The following is an 18,437-nucleotide window of genomic DNA, read 5'->3' as shown; positions in this document are numbered from 1 at the left end:
CAGCAGAAATCTCCAGGATGCCTCCCTGACAAGCCCAATGGGAAATTCTCTTATTGGAATTCAACTTGTGTCATTTGTATTGACACAGTACAGAGTTTGTTTACAGATTCTGGTATCTGGTTTTTAAACATTGGAGTCGGTGGTTATATGCTAATTGACAGCAGTCATTGATGACCACCAAGAACAGTGAGTCATGCCAGTAAAATATAGGAAGACCAGTTACTTAGTAGTGTATCGACCCCCCTCCCCCCCAAGAGTCTATGCTGGTATTGTGTCTGTATGAAGTGGGAGTGAGTGTTGGGCAAGCAAACGGTTGTGGTGCTGCAATGGAGAAGTAACTCAATAAGTAATACCCTGTTATCAGTATCATTTCAAAGGCTGTGATAATCTGAGTTTACTTCTGGAACGATTGCATCGTCTTAGTACAATGGATGGCATGTTTACTATGATTCACTCAACATTTCGTGTACACATGGTTGGTCGTCGACATTTTTGAATATGTTGAGGAGTAATTTGTCTGACTGTAGCAGTTTCCCAGAGCTAACGTTTCTCAGTTAGCCCCTCCCTCCCAAACTTTGGTAGCATATGACCAGTAAGCTTCGTGAATCAGCTCCTGCGTGGCAACATATGGGAGTAGCAATTAACAACAGATTCCAGTCGCAAAATATCGTTGTTTTCCTAAATATCAAGAGAGAGTAGAAGTCGCTTAGTAAAACACTTGTCTCTTGTTAGTATTGTCCTACGTCAACATTTTGAAAGACTTAATGTTCAAGTAACACTGGAATGTGTATAGAAGTTAAAGAAATGAGGTTTCTGACACTTCTATGGTGATGTCACTGGTCAGGTGCATAATGAGGATATTGAAATAATAAGGTTCAAATGGCTCTAAGCGCTATGGGGTCATCAGTCCCCCAGACTTAGAACTACTTAAACCTAACCAACCTAAGGACATCACACACATCCATGCCCGAGGCAGGATTCGAACCTGCCACCGTAGCAGTCGTACAGTTCCGCACTGAAGTGCCTAGAACCGCTTGGCCACCCCGGCTGGCTTTTAAAATCTGTTTCTTGACAAAGCTTTTCCTCTGCCTTGTAAAAGTGCTGAGGGTGCTGTGAAACGGCAGTGGTGCCGTGTTTCAGAATCGTCCTCAATGGAAACCGAGGCTGGAGACACCGAAACCGAGGACCTGGCCGCAGTGCTGGACGCCTCAGACGGCGCCATCGTGGTGCTGGTGGCGGGGGAGATGCGGCTGGTGGCGCACCGGGCAGTCCTGGCGGCCCGGAGTCCCGTGTTCGGCGCCATGTTTCGCCACGACACGCTGGAGGCCAGCAGCGGCGTGGTCACCATCAGTGACGTGGAGGGCCCGGTCCTGCGCCTGGTGGTGGGCTACTGCTACACGCTGAAGTCTCCACAGCCGTCCAGCACGAGCCTTCAGCTCCTGGCGGCTGCAGACAAGTACGGCTTGCTGGGGCTGAAGGCCGACTGCGAGCAGCAGCTGGCTGCTCGGCTGACTGTGGAGAACGCGGCGGACGCGGCTGTGTTCGCTCTCAGGCACCCTTGTCCCGCCCTCAAGTCGGCTGCCGTCAGCTTCATATGGTCCAACCCCCAGGTGTTCGCCACGCGGGGCTGGGCTGATGCGGAACGCGAGCAGCCTGAAGCAACAGGTGAAGTGAATCGGCTACTCGATGAGCTACGTGCAGAAATCAGGTAAGGACAAGTGTGTGTGTGTATGTGTGTGTGTGTGTGTGTGTTTGTGTGTGTGTTAGCCGAATGGTCTAAGGCACTGCAGTCGTGGACTGTGCAGCTGGTCCCGATGGAGGTTTGACTCCTCCCTCGAGCATTGGTGTGTGTGTTTGTCCTTAGGATAATTTAGGTTAAGTAGTGTGTAAGTATCTGTTATTCAATCTGTTTATTGAGCAAGCAGTAAAGGAAACAAAAGAAAAATTCAGAGTAGGTCTTGAAAGGACGATATAAGATGAACATCAACAAAAGCAAAACGAGGATAATGGAATGTAGTCGAATGAAGTCGGCTGATACTGAGGGAATTAGATTAGGAATTGAGACACTTGAAGTAGTAAAGGACTTTGCTTTTTGGGGAACAAAATAACTGAAGATGGTCGAAGTAGAGAGGATATAAAATGTAGACTGGCAATGGCAAGGAAAGCGATTCTGAAGAAGAGGAATTTGTTAACATCGAGTATAGATTTAAGTGTCAGGAAGTCGTTTGTGAAAGTATTTGTATAGAGTGTAGCCATGTATGGAAGTGAAACATGAACGATAAATACTTTGGACAATAAGAGAATAGGAGCTTTCGAAATGTGGTGCTACAGAAGAATGCTGAAGATTAGATGGGTAGATCACATAATTAATGAGGAGGTATTGAACAGAATTGCGGAGAAGAGGAGTTTGTGGCACAACTTGACTAGAAGAAGGGCTCGGTTGGTAGGACATGTTCTGAGGCGTCAAGGGATCACAAATTTGGCATTGGAGGGCAGCGTGGAGGGTAAAAATCGCAGAGGGAGACGAAGAGACGAATACACCAAGCAGATTAAGAAGGGTGTAGTTTGCAGTAAGTAGTGGGAGGTGAAGAAGCTTGCACAGGATAGAGTAGCATGGAGAGCTGCATCAAACCAGTGTCACGACTGAAGACTACAACAACAACAACAACAACAACAACAACAGTGTGTAAGCTTAGGGACTGATGACCCTAGCAGTTAAGTCCCATAAGATTTCACACACATTTGAACATTTTTTTGTGTGTATGTGTGTTTTTGTTTGTTATTGTCAAGCCTACAATATTTGCTACTGAGTTTCTGCTACGGCAATTCTCTACACTATGTGGTCAAAAGTATCCGGAGACCTGGCTGAAAATGACTTAAAAGTTCGTGGCGCCCTCTTTCGGTAATGCTGGAATTCAGTATGTTGTTGGCCCACCAGTAGCCTTGATGACAGCTTCCACTCTTGCAGGCATACCTTCAATCATGTTCTGCAAGGATTCTTGGGGAATGGCAGACCATTCTTCACGGAGTGCTGCACTGAGGAGAGGCATCTATGTCGGTCGGTGAGGCCTGGCACGAAGTCGGCTTTACAAAACATCCCAAAGGTGTTGTATACGATTCAGGTCAGGACACTGTGCAGGCCAGTCCATTACAGGGAAGTTATTGTCGTGTAACCACTCCGCCACAGCCCGTGCATTATGAACAGCTGCTCGATTGTGTTGAAAGATGCAGTGTCATTCCCGAATCGCTCTTCAACAGTGGGAAGCTAGAAACTGCTTAAAACATCAACGTAGGACTGTGCTGTCATACTGAAACGCAAAACAACTAGGGGTGCAAACCCCTCTGTGGAAAACATGACCACACCATAACACCACCGCCTCCGAATTTTACTGCTGGCACTACACACGCAGGCAGACGACATTCACCGGGCATTCGCCATACCCACACCGTGCCATCGGATAGCCACATTGTGTACCGTGATTCGTCACTCCACACAACGTTTTTCCACTTTTCAATCGTCCATCGTTTACGCTCCTTACACCAAGCGAGGTGTTGTTTGGCATTTACCGGCGTGATGTGTGGCTTATGAGCAGCTGCTCGACCGTGAAATCCATGTTTTCTCACCGCCCGCCTAACTGTCATAGTACTTGCAGTGGATTCTAACGCAGTTTGGAATTCCTGTGTGATGGCCTGGGTTGATTTCTGCCTATTACACATTATGACCCTCTTTAACCATCAGCATTCTCTGTCAGTCAACAGACGAGGTCTGCCTGTACGCTTTTGTGCTGTACGTGTCCCTTCACGTCTCCACTTCACTATCACATCAGAAACAATGAACCTAGGCATGTTGAGGAGTGTGGAAATCTCGCGTACAGATGTATGACACAAGTGACACCGAATCACCTGACCACGTTCAAAGTCCGTAATTTCCACGGAGCGCCCCATAGTGCTCTCTCACGATGTCTAATGACTACTGGGGTCGCTGATAACGAGTACCTGTCAGTAGGTGGCAGCACAATGCTCCTAATATGAAAAACGTATGTTTCTTGGGGTGTCCGAATATTTTTGATCATTTAGTGTTGCTCTCAATGCTTTCATTGCCTTTTCATAACTGGTTCGATGGATCGCTACATTGAACTGTTCTGTGGTTATTAGCAAATAAGTTAGATTACAAAGATGATGAATGAATCAAGATTTTCATAGCTCCAACTGTTTAGTATATAACAGACAGTGACCTGTGCTCTTTGCAGGGCAGTAGAAGAGTGCTCAGCTCTTTGGTTGCACGATGCAAACGTCTGTACAAAAAGTAGCTTCGCTGCTTCTACCAATAAGGTAGCAATGCAGCTTAAACAGAAACAGAATATGAGCAGGAAATGTGTCATTCTTTACCAGCACCAGGAACTCTGGAGTATGCTGTGGTACCATACAAGGAGGGCAGTCATGTATCTATCATTTTCCATTTGTGGTGTTGTCATACTATAAATTCTGACCTGTTGCAATTTTTAGACTTGAAGCATATAACTATGCCGATATCACGTCTCACAGTACACAATTAGCAGCCAGAACGACACCTTAAAGCTAACAGGTGGACCTCTCCACAAGTCAGCGGCCTAAAGCATGACAGTCACAGCTTTCACAAACAGCCCACCAAAGTGGAGAACCATGGGTTAGTGTTCCTGATGGCGCAGGAGGATATTAAAACTCGATGTGGTATAAGCGTAATAAGCTTACATAGGAATGTGATGCATTATCAGTGTGTGTAATTAAGAGCAGACGTTCCGTGCACCCTGCCACAATGTGTGTCTGCCACAATACAGACATCACTACAGTTTCACCAATTTAAAGAGAGAGGACATCATTCAGGATGCATTCCCAGTAGGTTACTAAAAAGCGACAAGGGAACAATCCGAGGAGGAAATAAAAGAGCAGAAAATAAAGTCAACTAGAAGAGCACTTAAAAAAAAAAGGTGCCCAAAAGTTCGTTGGTAAGGAGAGTAAGAAAACCGTACTGGAAAGCAGAATGTGTCTCGAGAAAGAGTACTATCAGGTATGTTTGCCAATAACCAATAAGAACAAAGACGTGCAGGTCAAAGAAAGTGAAGGCGTCTCTCTTTGGTGGACATCAGATGGTTTTGAGGACAAATAAGACCTTATAAAAAAGTAACACGTCATAAGTGAAAATATATAGACTGTTAAAAACTAGTTTTACACAGTAGAGTGAGCTATAATTTCCTTATAGGAAGTAAAATCTGATAAAAAATAAAAATTTCGGTATGACACATTGTGTAATGTAGGTGATACAGTTGGGTACACAACTGTATCTAGATATGGAGTAAAATGTAATACATTCGGTTTGAAATGATTGAAGGGCCTTAGTGGTATAGCTACATGATCTGTTATTATTTAATATTTATGTATCCTCCATAAATGAAAACAGAAAAAGCAGAAACACTTTCTTCAGAAAGTATGTAGCTAATTTGTTTTCAAAGCACTCTCATTATGGGAACATTATAAATGAGTGGTTTACAAAGAGGCCTAGAAGCCAAACTTTAATTTTACCGAACAGGTAAAAACTTAGGACATGTACAGTTCTTGCATCGCTTTACACCTACCCAGGAGCCAACTGCAGGTATATACAAGTATGTGGATGCAACGACAAGAAGTCATGCTGGAGCTTATCACAGAGCTTCATAACATCCACATCCCAACAAATGTTTGAAGTGGCCCCTGTGGGATTGCACACAATTGGGATAGTAACAGCTGTCATGCAGGATACACATAATTGTACTTTGGCTTACACCATGTTGGAGAGCACTTGCCCATGGCTTGTACAAAGCTTCGTTTCAATATCTTCCAGACCTGGTCTACGCAAAGTCCTCAGTTTCCCTGCACATTCGTCTGTCTGAAAGGACCCATGATCACACAAACGCCCAAAACTAGCTTAAAATGTTATGCGGTGTGGTTAGTGTCTGTGAGGGTTATGGTTTTGGTATAGCCGTATTGCCGCTCTACTGTTCCCATCTGCTTGGCTGTACACAAATACAATCTCAACTTGTTCATGATATGAAAGGGAGAAACTGATACTGTTACAGTAGCACAAATTTTGTGGTTTTCTTGGTTTGATTTTAAGAATGTATGTTTCAAAAACGCGAACTTCACAACATTATTTTGTAAAAGATCATTTCTCATTCTAAGTTTTATCACAAGTATACAAAAACAGAAACTTGTTATTTTTAGCTGGCTCGGGTGGCCGAGCAGTTCTAGGCGCTTCAGTCTGGAACCGCGTGACTGCTACGGTCACAGGTTCGAATCCTGCCTCGGGCACGGATGTGGTTCAAAATGGCTCTGAGCACTATGCGACATAACTTCTGAGGTCATCAGTCGCCTAGAACTTAGAACTACTTAAACCTCCTAACCTAAGGACATCACACACACCCATGCCCGAGGCAGGATTCAAACCTGCAACAGTATCAGCAGCGCGGTTCCTGACTGAAGCACCTGTAACTGTGAAAGGTCTCTGTTGGATTCCTTTCATGTTTAATTTCTTAAATCTGTTGCCATTTATGGAATAAATTCCTCATCTAAATGTACTGTGGCGTTTCTGACTATCTGGGAGGAGACTGAGCAGTGGAACGTGTTACTTTTACACATAAACAAGAACGATCTGTCACACTACTACACTTTAAAGCACAGTTTATATGTAATTCGTATATGTAATTCATGTCACACAGTCTCATACGGAACCTACATCCGCTTTCTTTTATATACTGTATATGATAAGATGCTGTCATCCCCCTTCCCTTTTGTGTGAGAGGATGAATGAGCATATGTATTTTTAGTTGCATGCTTGAGGGTAGCAGACAAGGCTGTCTGCTAGAGAACAGTAGGACCAACGTCGGAACAGGTAGCTACGCTTCCTAAAAGCAAAGAGGTTTCTATCCTTAGTATGGTCCTGTCCGTCCGTTGTCATGTTGGTATAGGAAGCTGCCCCTCTGGCCACTTCCGTTGGTCTTTGTGAGCCACCCTGAGGAAGCACGCTCGGCAGTAGGCAGTTGCAGTGTGGCCGTGGCGAGCGTCTGAAGTGGTAAGATCTCCGGCTAAGCGCATGTCTGTTAAGTCCGTAGGACAATGGATTTCTTAAGTTCAGCCTAACTGAAAATTTAATCACCTTTATTTCGGGTTTAGGTCTAAAATATCCGATGTTATCTTAAATTGCAGCGCAGTGTAATTATCGTGTGAAGTTCAGATTATTTTTCGGTAGTTGCTTTGTTACTACTTTGTGAGTAAAGTGGAACCACGTGTTGATCAGTAACTCTAACTAAGTTCATCAATCTTAAATCCGAATGTGCGTGAGATTATAACGTCTCGTCTTGAGAATATTTTTTTAATATAGCAACTTTTCTTTATGCTTTTCTTTATGTTCAACCCACGTGGGGTGTACTTTGCGAGACCAGTACCACGTGCTTATATAACTGTTTGACCCATCAGGTTAATAGTAAGACGTTAGTAACCAGTTCAAGGTTTTCCTTTCGTCAATTGCTTTTCGATCTAATGTATTTTAATTATCAAAATTATTGTGGAGTTGTACGCTTTGTGTAAACCAAGTTGACCACGTGGAGCATGTGGTGTAATCATCAAAGCAGCCCTCAGCTATTCTTTTTGCGAAGACTTCACAAAGAGTTAATATGAATTTAGTATACCAGTGTGTGGTAATTACATGACGGACAGGATTGTGGTATGAACGTAATTTCTTTGGGTAAAAACTGAATCTGTGGTTGTGGTTAATTTCTTCTTGCTTATGTTTCAATATTCTTCGTGTGTTATTTTATGAATGGAGTGTTGTATGCAGTTTTCCAAATCTTGGCTCCATATTTTATGTGTTCCGTAAGATTACAATCTCACATTCTTTTCAATCGTAAATAAGGCACCAGCTCAGTTATAACTCACGTATAATATGCTGAAATTTCAATGAACAATCTTAAAATAAATTTCCAAATATAAACTGATTTCTTTCTTTTTATTTAAATTCTCCTTTATATATATATATATTACCGGTTTTGTATGACTATTAAAAGATTATCATTAATGTTAGTCTGCTTGGTAAACCTAGACTAAATATCTGATGAAACAGTTGCCCAGTAATCCACGGTTAACGTCCCCAGACAGATCACGGCTTTTAACCCACTTTCATTGTCTATTAGCTCCGATTTCAGCATACAAAATTAAAGTTACAATATTACAACTGTTCTGCCACAAACGCCAGCTCTCTCTCTCTCTCTCTCTCTCTCTCTCTCTCTCTCTCACACTCACACACACACACACACACACACACACACACACACACACATATACACACACACACAGAATGTATTTCACCAGGGGGAATGACTGCTTAACAATTCCATCTTGAGATCAAGTGAACTTACTCTTAGGAATCAAAATGACAAATGAATTTCTTGAGATGTGCAATGTAAAAATTTTAATGAAGAGTGTGAGTACTTGTAGATCTTGATGCAAGTCTAAATCCAAACCTCAATATGCAGAAACAATTTCCCAGTGATCTGTATCATAGGAGAGTGCTGTTTATTTTTAATTTGTCATTGACATACATGTTTTTATAACTGGTCGCAGTTCAGCTTCCATTATAATTTAGTTTATCAGAAGTGTGTGTTTGGAGAAAAGGGTGAGAATTTCTTTGTTTTGACAGAAGGCTTCCTGCAGAAGAGAAGGACAAGAGGCTGATGGAGGCAGCTAAGGTGGGCGCCTTGGGGGAGGTGAAGGAGCTGCTCACGGCAGGGGCGGACGTGGCAGCTAGGGGTGGGTGGTGGTGGACCCCCTTGCACTATGCAGCGTGCAATGGGTACCTGGAGGTCGCGCGGTGCCTGGTAGCAGCTGGAGCCGAGGTGGACGCCAGAGACGAGGTGCAGACCACGCCTCTGCACCGAGCCGCGTTCAATAGCTGCCTGGATGTGATGCGTCTGCTGTTGGCCAACTCCGCCGACCCCAACGCTAGGAATCAATGCGGGTGGACGCCAATGCACGAGGCAGCATCCAATGGCTTTGCCGAAGCGGTGGCGGTGCTGCTGGAAGCGGGGGCTAACAGGCGGGTGACGGCTCAATGTGGGGAAACGGCACTGGACGTCGCCAGGCAGAAGAACCACCTGCACTTGGTAGACATGCTGAGATTAGACCAGCATTCCAACAGATAACTCTGGAGCAAGACTAAAACTGCTTCTCTACCTAAATTTATTTTTTTAAAATAAATAATACAAAAAAGTTAATCCTGCAGTCATTCTTTGTACCCATATATATGAACTACAGGAAGACTTACACAATCCAATAAAACAAGACGTGATGAAGGAAAGAAATTTGATTCATAGCAATTGAAACCTTACAACTTTGCCATTTACAGAACATTCATGGCATGCATCATTTTTAAAAAACTACGTTCCCCAGAAGGCTTCCTTCTGTACAAATACACTACTGGCCATTAAAATTGCTACACCAAGAACAAATGCAGATGATAAATGATATGTTATACTAGATAATGATATGTTATACTAGAACTGACATGTGATTACATTTTTACACAATTTGGGTGCACTGATCCCGAGAAATCAATACCCAGAACAACCACCTGTGGCCTTAATAACGGCCTTGATACGCCTGGGCATTGAGTCAAACACAGCTTGGATGGCGTGTACAGGTACAGCTGCCCATGCAGCTCCAACACGATACCACAGTTCATCTAGAGTCGTGACTAGCGTATTGTGACAAGCCAGTTGCTCGGCCATCATTGACCAGACGTTTTCAGTTAGTGAGAGATCTGGAGAATGTGCTGGCCAGGGCAGCAGTGGAACTTTTTCTGTATCCAGAAAGGCCCGTACAGGATCTGCAACATGCGGTCGTGCATTATCCTGTTGAAATGTAGGGTTTTGCAGGGGTCGAATGAAGGGTAGAGCCACGGGTCGTAACACATCTGAAATGTAGCGTCCACTGTTCAAAGTGCCGTCAATGCGAACAAAAGGTGACTGAGACATGTAACCAGTGGTACCGCATACCATCACGCCGGGTGATACGCTAGTCTGGCGATGACGAATACACGCTTCTAATGTGCGTTCACCGCGATGTCGTCAAACACGGGTGCGACCATCATGATGCTGTAAACAGAACCTGGAGTCATCCGAAGAAATGACGTTATGCCATTCGTGCACCCAGGTTCGTCGTGATGTCCACCAACGCAGACGCTCCTGTCTGTGATGCAGCGTCAAGGGTAACCGCAGCCATGGTCTCCGAGCTGGTAGTCCGTGCAGCTGCAAACGTCGTCGAACTGTTCGTGCAGATGGTTCTTGCCTTGCAAACGTCCCCATCTGTTGACTCAGGGATCGAGACGTGGCTGCACGATCCGTTACAGCCATGCAGATAAGATGCCTGTCATCTCGATTGCTAGTGGTACGGGGCCGTTGGGATCCAGCATGGCGTTCCGTATTACCCTCCTGAACCCACCGATTCCATATTCTGCTAACAGTCATTGGATCTCGACCAGCGCGAGCAGCAATGTCACGATACGATAAACTGCAATCGCGGTAGGCTACAATCCGACCTTTATCAAAGTCGGAAACGTGATGGTACGCATTTCTCCTCCTTACACGAGGCATCACAACAACGTTTCATCAGGCACCTGCTGTTTGTGTATGAGAAATGGGTTGGAAACTTTCCACAAGTCAGCACGTTGTAGGTGTCGCCACTGGCGCCAACCTTATGTGAAAAGCTAATAATTTGCATATCACAGCATATTCTTCCTGTCGGTTAAATTTCGCGTCTGTAGCACGTCATCTTCGTGGTGTAGAAATTTTAATGGCCAGTAGTGTACATTCGTGAAATATGCTGTTGAGAGTACACATTGACCACTGCAACATCTCAGCTGGGATACTGCATCTTGAATTCTGTGTTTTAACTCATCCAGAGTTCTTGGTCGAGTCGTGTAGACTTTTCTCTTGAGGTAGCCCCACAAGAAAAAATCAGAAACGGATAAATCTGGCGATATAGGGGGCCAGTGAATGTTACCGAATCGTGAGATCACACGGCTGCCAAACAGTTCTCGCACGTATGCCACTGATTGCCGTGCAGTGTGTGATGTTGCTCCGTCCTGTTGAAACCGGTTGTTCGATGCAGGTGTAACGAAAGTTCCTAACACCTCCACGTAACGATTGGCATTGACAGTTATTGTCTTTCCCTGTTCATTTGCGAAGTCCCATGTGATGAAACACCACACAACACTGTCACTCTACTAGCGTGCAAAGGGCGCTCATGAACGCCATTAAGATTTGTGTTTGCCCAGTAACGGTAGTTCTGTTTATTCGCATAACGCGTGAGATGAAAATGTGCCCCACGCTACTCTACCCTGTGCAAGCTTCTTCATCTCCCAGTACCTACTGCAACCTACATCCTTCTGAGTCTGTTTAGTGTATTCAGCTCTTGGTCTCCCTCTACGATTTTTACCCTCCACGCTGCCCTGCCGATCCCTTCTTCTAGTCAAGGTGTGCCACAAATTTCTCTTCTCCCTAATTCTATTCAATACCTCCTCATTAGTTATGTGATCTATCCATCTAATCTTCAGCTTTCTTTTGTAGCACCACACTTCGAAAGCTTCTATTCCCTTCTTGTCCAAAAAATTTATCGTCCACATTTCACTTCCATACATGGCAACACTCCATACAAATACTTTGAGAAACGACTTCCTGACGCTTAAATCTATTTTTATACATATAATAAGTGTATTATGCAGTAATTTTTTTAAAAATTTGTGGTAAGTACTATGGGACCGAACTGCTGAGGTCATCGAGCCCGAAGCCTACACACTACTTAATCTAACTTACGCTAAGGACAGTACACACACCCATGCCAGAGGCAGGACGGGGGGAGTCGCGCAAACTGTGACAAGCTCCCCTAGACCACACAGCTACTACATGCAGCTATTATGTAGTTACAGTATGTTACTATGTTACATTTTCTCTTGTTTTTTTTTTAGATTAGAATCAACTTTCGTAGCAGAAATTTCGTGCAGTGAAATTATCGTTCGGTGTTACGATTTCCAGTGCTTTTAGATCATATATGTGGTCCTCGAGATGTCTTCATTAGTTCCCATGCTCCAGCTGGCCGATTTACGGGGTTTTTCAGCCATATTTGTTACAACACGTCACTTAGATATCTTGCACTTTTCACTTTGTGATCAACACGTGTGTGTTTACAGTGTGTAGTTTGCCAAGTGTCGCTGAGTGTTTATCTTTTGTTGAGAATACTCCGCAAGTCACACTCCACAAGACCATCTGAGACACTGGATTCAGTAAGACTTGCAAAATAAATAATTCCGAGTTATATCAATGCAAAGGTCAGAACAACTCCTTGGCAACACAAAGACTGAAATCATTTGCACAAAACACTTGGCTAAATATTGAAATCAAGTCGCTTTATAACAAGAAATTCATGCTTAATAGAATGTTACATGATGTGATCTTGAATTATCACCATTTATTAACAACTCAACAGTAGTGAACAAAATAAAGCAAAAAAATTAACACACCACAGCAAGAACACTGCAGTATACACAGAACGAAACATCGGAACACTCACTAACAAAACAACCAGAAAGCAAAGCATTATAAAGTACAATACCTGTACCACTACAAATGTCACCGAAAACCAATGAAACACACAGATTCAGAATTAACAGACACAGAAGCATAGCTATTAGAGGAAAGGCTCAAACAGAACATCAGTACAAAAATAGTTAACCGCTACCTAGAAACTCTGATTGTAGAAACGGAAAGCATCCTGACAGAGAAAGTGAAACAAGAAAATAGCACAATGAATATTGGGCTAACACGAGAACTAGTGAAATAAACAACATAATCAGCATATCAAAGAAAGACAACATCATAGACACAAGAACTGATAAAGGGAACAACACAGTACTGATCAATAAAGAAAAATATGTAGGGAAAAACCAAAGGTTTCATCTAACAATACTAAAAAATTGAAATCTGGTACAACAGCATATTTCCAGACATACATAAAAAACCTCAGAGACATCCAACACGTATCCACAGATAAAGAGAATCAACACATCACACAAAAGAAGACAAAGGCACCAACATTCAGAAGTGAATCCTAGGTTCACAAAGGCCTGATTTCGTTGAGGCCTATTATTAATTTCGTGAACACACCATAATACCATGTGGCAAAACACATGAACAAAATCATAATGCAACAACAGGGAAAAACAAATGAACTCAACACAAATAAAGGACTTGCACGTTCCACAAACGGAATGACACCCTTTCAACATAAAGAACATGTATACCTCAATACACACTAAAACTAATTAAAGTAAACCTACTGACATACAAAAAACTAGCTGCAGACAATATTAATAAAATAACTGAAGCTCTCAAAGCAATCACATCCCAAAATTACTTCCAATTTGAAAAAAGAATTTTACTTACAAGAAGATGGGCTTCCAATGAGATACCCAATATTGGGAACATTGGCAAACATGTTCATCAAGAACACAGAAAACACAATCTTTGATACAGTCATCACAAAGAAAGGATACAAAATTGCTTACTGATACAGATATGTGGATGACATAATCTGTATGGTAGGCAAACTAGCAGTTAATGCAGACATTAACGATATACATAAAAATGTTCAGTTCACCATGGAGGAAGAAACACAAAAGGAAATACATTTTTTGGATATAACAGTAAAGAGAGGCAACAATAAGCAAACACTTGACATCTTCAGAAACCCAACAGCCACAGATACAATTAGACATGCTTCGTCCAACCACCTGAAAAATCGAAAATTAATGGCCCTACGATACATGTTACACAGACTAAATAATATTCCACTCAGCAAAGAAAACTACGAGAAAGAATTACAAACAGTACAGCTGACAGCCACAAACAATGGTTAAAACACTCATATAGGATAGATTCAAGCAAAAAATCAAAAACACGAAGAAAAATGAAAACAAGCAGAGAATACAAACACCACAGAACCCCACAGATACCACACCACACACAGTAAAACAAAACATTAACGCCCATGACATGACTAACGGAAGAAGAGAGTCGTACACTTTGACGTACAAACGCAAGGCAACACACAGGCTAGCGAATACATAAAAGAAGCAGGGATTACGCATTGCCTACAGAATAAGAAACACGCACCTATCACGTTAACAAACAACAGGCAAACCAGATAAATACCAAGAAGCAGATATACTGGGTGAGTCACCTATAATAACTACGAAAGTATGATAGGAGCTGAAAAGTTTGTGGGACAAAAGTTGCATGGGACAATGGGCGCCATAATATGACCTTTGTTACTTGTTGCTAGTTGCGGTTACGTCAAAGATACGAACGTAAACTTTGTTTTTTTAAATGGGATGCTATAGTTTGGTATTTATTTTCTGATAGTGGCTATCGAGACGAATCCAGTGATGTGTAAAAGTAAGGTCTTTGAAGGTCAAAGAAGGTAACAAAGGTGGCATGAACGTCCATCTACAGAAGGTAGTCGAAGTAACGACCATAGGTATCAGTGCAGTGCTGCAATCTTCTTATGGATTGAGTGGTACTTCTTATCACATCGGCACTCATCGAAGCACATGCTCTGACAATTCTCTCTCGTATATCTTCAGGTGTAGTTGGAACGTCTTTATAAACAATGCCTTTTACGAATCCCCACAAGAAAAAATTCAGAGGCGTTATGTCTGGCGAACGAGCCGGCCACGAAACATCTCCTCCGCGTCCAGTCCAACAATTTGGAAATTCCAGAATGAGAAGTTGTTCTCAATTTGTCACACACATATTTAAATGTACGACGTGTCGGGTGAGTATGCTGAAGATATGTCTCAGCATAAAAGTCTCTAGCTCTCACTGAATTTCGTTGGCATTCTATGTAAATGAGAAGCGTATCGACTTGTTCTTCGAAGGAATACATCACCCACATTCGCTTGATTCTACGACACTAGTCTTACTGTTCCTATTAGTATTGTATTGCGAAACCGTCGAACACAGTTTACATGTCAATGGCACGTTAGATGGATACGCCGTATTCGGCGAATATTTACTATTTGCACGATATGCGAGAGAGAATTGTCAGAGCATGTGCTTCGATAAGTGCCGAAGTGATGAGGAATACCACTCAGTCCCTGCTAAGAAGATTGCGGCACTGCATTGATACCAATGGTCATCATTTCGAAAACTTTCTATCAATGGACGTTCATGCTACCTTTTTGACCTCCGTTGACCTTCAAAGACCTTACTGTTACACATCACTGGATTCGTCTCGATAGCCACTATCAGAAAATAGCTGTGGCATCCCATTAGATGAAATCATCGTCTCGATAGCCAAACTATAACATTCCACTAAAAAAAAAGTTGACTTTCATATCTCTGACGCGACCCCACCTAGCAACAAGAAACCAACGTCATATTATGGCCCCCGTTGTCGCATGCAACATCTGTCCCACAAGCGTTTCAGCTACTATCACACTTTCGGAGTTATTCTCGGTGGCAGCAGTTAGTGGCTCACCCAGTTACTTTGTCACGAATGTGAATCAGTGTATCTCAGGAATACAGGAAATAACTTCAAAACAAGACATATAGAATATACAGGGTGTTACAAAAAGGTACGGCCAAACTTTCAGGAAACATTCCTCACACGCAGATAAAGAAAAGATGTTATGTGGACATGTGTCCGGAAACGCTTAATTTCCATGTTACAGCTCATTTTAGTTTCGTCAGTATGTACTTTACTTCCTCGATTCACCGCCATGATTTCATACGTGATGCTCTACCTGTGGTGCTAGAACATGTGCCTTTACAAGTACGACACAACATGTGGTTCATGCATGATGGAGCTCCTGCACATTACAGCCGAAGTGTTCGTACGCTTCTCAACAACAGATTCGGTGACCGATGGGTTGGTAGAGGCGGACCAATTCCGTGGCCTCCACGCTCTCCTGACCTCAACCCTCTGGACTTTCATTTATGGGGGCATTTGGAAGCTCTTGTCTACGCAACCCCGGTACCACATGTAGAGGCTCTTCGTGCTCGTATTGTGGACGGCTGTGATACAATACGCCATTCTCCAGGGCTGCATCAGCGCATCAGGGATTCCATGTGACGGAGGGTGGATGCATGTATCCTAGCTAACGGAGGACATTTTGAACATTTCCTGTAACAAAGTGTTTGAAGTTACGCTGGTACGTTATGTTGCTGTGTGTTTCCATTCCATGATTAATGTGATTTGAAGAGAAGTAATAAAATGAGCTCTAACATGCAAAGTAAGCGTTTCCGGACACATGTCCATATAACATATTTTCTTTCTTTGTGGGTGAGGAATGTTTCCTGAAAATTCGACCGTACCTTTTTGTAACACCCTGTATAAAAAGCTGGAAGGAAGAAAATAGTCATTCTACCTTCGCCGAACACCTGATATAGCGTGGACATGTACCATCCAACTTGGGACAAGACATGAAAGTTATTAGAGTGAAAAAATTCTGATATTACAAGGAAACTTTCACATACATAGACTCCTTGCATTCAGAAATAGTTAGTGACGAACTGTATATAAGCAGTGTAAGCAATACCTCTCTGATCATGTTAGCCACTAAAACAAACAGAAACCTGAATCAGCGGCCTATGAATGCAACTAACTGCTCGTCGATGGTCTCGTTTTCCCTAGATTACACAGGGTGGAGAAAAACTGTGTCACAAAATTGTTATCCTGGATAGCTGATGCCAGTACGAACCAAAACTACTAATGTTGTGTAGGTCAACAACGCACAATTTTGAAGGTACGGAAACTTGGCGCCACGTTCTCCGATTGGCCGCGAGATTGCCCTGTTGCCGGATGCGCTGGACAACGCAGAACCGCGAATTCTTTGTCTGCCAGAGATCGCTATGTATCCGAGGCGGCCTTCCACTCTGGGGGCGAATCCCCACATACACTTAAGTTTGATGATAAAACATACTGGAAACAAACCCGTCAACACCAGTTAATTCGCGTACAGAAATGTCTTTTACAAATTGTGTCGGCCCTGCAAAGGTCCTTTTTTTGTAGCTAGGACATTGTTCACTTAAAGCAGTTGCTCGAACTGGTGACCCTCCGACGCAACACAAGCTTGGTAACGCCGAACGGTGTTTTGCCGAACTCTTTCAAAGATTGCTGGCACTGCCCTGATGTGATTGGCGGCATGTTGAATGCGATCTACTAATTACTCTTTGTTTCTAGGTGGTTCGCGTCGGGGTAGGTAAACTGGAACCTTGAAGAATCTCCACAGGAAAAAGGTCTGGTGATCTCGGGGGCCATGTCCGACGAGCAACTCTGCCAATTAGCCCGCCGTCGAAGAGTTCATTTACACATCCGCGCACAGGATGACTGTTACGTGCGGCCTCCCCATCATGCTGCAACCACATGTGTAGCTGTATCTCCAGGGGAACATCTTTCAACAGGCCCGGTAGAGTTTCTTGCGTCGATGATTTCAGCCGTAAATAGAAATATTAAAAAAGGTAGGAAGATTTTTCTGTTTAGCAAAAGTGACAAAATGCAGATTTCAGAGTACCTGACGGCTCAACACAAAAGTTTTGTTTTAAGTACAGATAATGTTGAGGATCAGTGGACATAGTTCAAAACCATCGTACAATATGCGTTAGATGAGTATGTGCCAAGCAAGATCTTAAGAGATGGAAAAGAGCCACCGTGGTACAACAACCGAGTTAGAAAACTGCTGCGGAAGCAAAGGGAACTTCACAGCAAACATAAACATAGCCAAAGCCTTGCAGACAAACAAGAATTACGCGAAGCTAAATGTAATGCGAGAGGCGTTCAGTGAATTCGAAAGTAAAGTTCTATGTACTGGCTTGGCAGAAAATCCTAAGAAATTTTGGTCTTATGTCAAAGCGGTAGGTGGGTCAAAACAAAATGCCCAGACACTCTGTGACCAAAATGGTACTGAAACAGAGGATGACAGACTAAAGGCCGAAATACTAAATGTCTTTTTCCAAAGCTGTTTCACAGTGGAAGTCTGCACTGTACTTCCTTCTCTAGATTGTCGCACAGATGACAAAATGGTAGATATCAAAATAGACGACAGAGGGATAGAGAAACAATTGAAATCGCTCAAAAGAGGAAAGGCCGCTGGACCTCATGGGATACCAGTTCAATTTTACACAGAGTACACGAAGGAACTTGCCCCCCTTCTTGCAGCGGTGCACCGTAGATCTCTAGAAGAGCATAGCGTTGCAAAGGATTGGAAAAGGGCACAGGTCATCCCCGTTTTCAAGAAGGGACGTCCAACAGATGTGCAGAACTATAGACTTATATCTCTAACGTAGATCAGTTGTAGAATTTTAGAACACGTATTA

The 18,437-nt window shown here is 43.1% G+C and overlaps 1 protein-coding gene across 1 annotated transcript; it reads left to right on the top strand.

Annotated features, from left to right (window-relative positions):
• Positions 1–1,151: 1,151 nt before the first annotated feature.
• On the top strand, positions 1,152–9,209 carry LOC126108415 (poly [ADP-ribose] polymerase tankyrase-1-like). Its single transcript, XM_049913623.1, has 2 exons — positions 1,152–1,708; positions 8,708–9,209. Exons 1-2 carry the CDS (start codon positions 1,152–1,154, stop codon positions 9,207–9,209), a joined length of 1,059 nt encoding a protein of 352 aa, XP_049769580.1.
• The last annotated feature ends 9,228 nt before the right edge of the window (positions 9,210–18,437 follow it).

The sequence above is a fragment of the Schistocerca cancellata genome, chromosome 11 (genome assembly GCF_023864275.1).
Source record: "Schistocerca cancellata isolate TAMUIC-IGC-003103 chromosome 11, iqSchCanc2.1, whole genome shotgun sequence".
NCBI lineage: Eukaryota > Metazoa > Arthropoda > Insecta > Orthoptera > Acrididae > Schistocerca > Schistocerca cancellata.
Note: the sequence above shows the minus strand (reverse complement) of the source record. Positions and strands in the feature narration are given on the sequence as shown.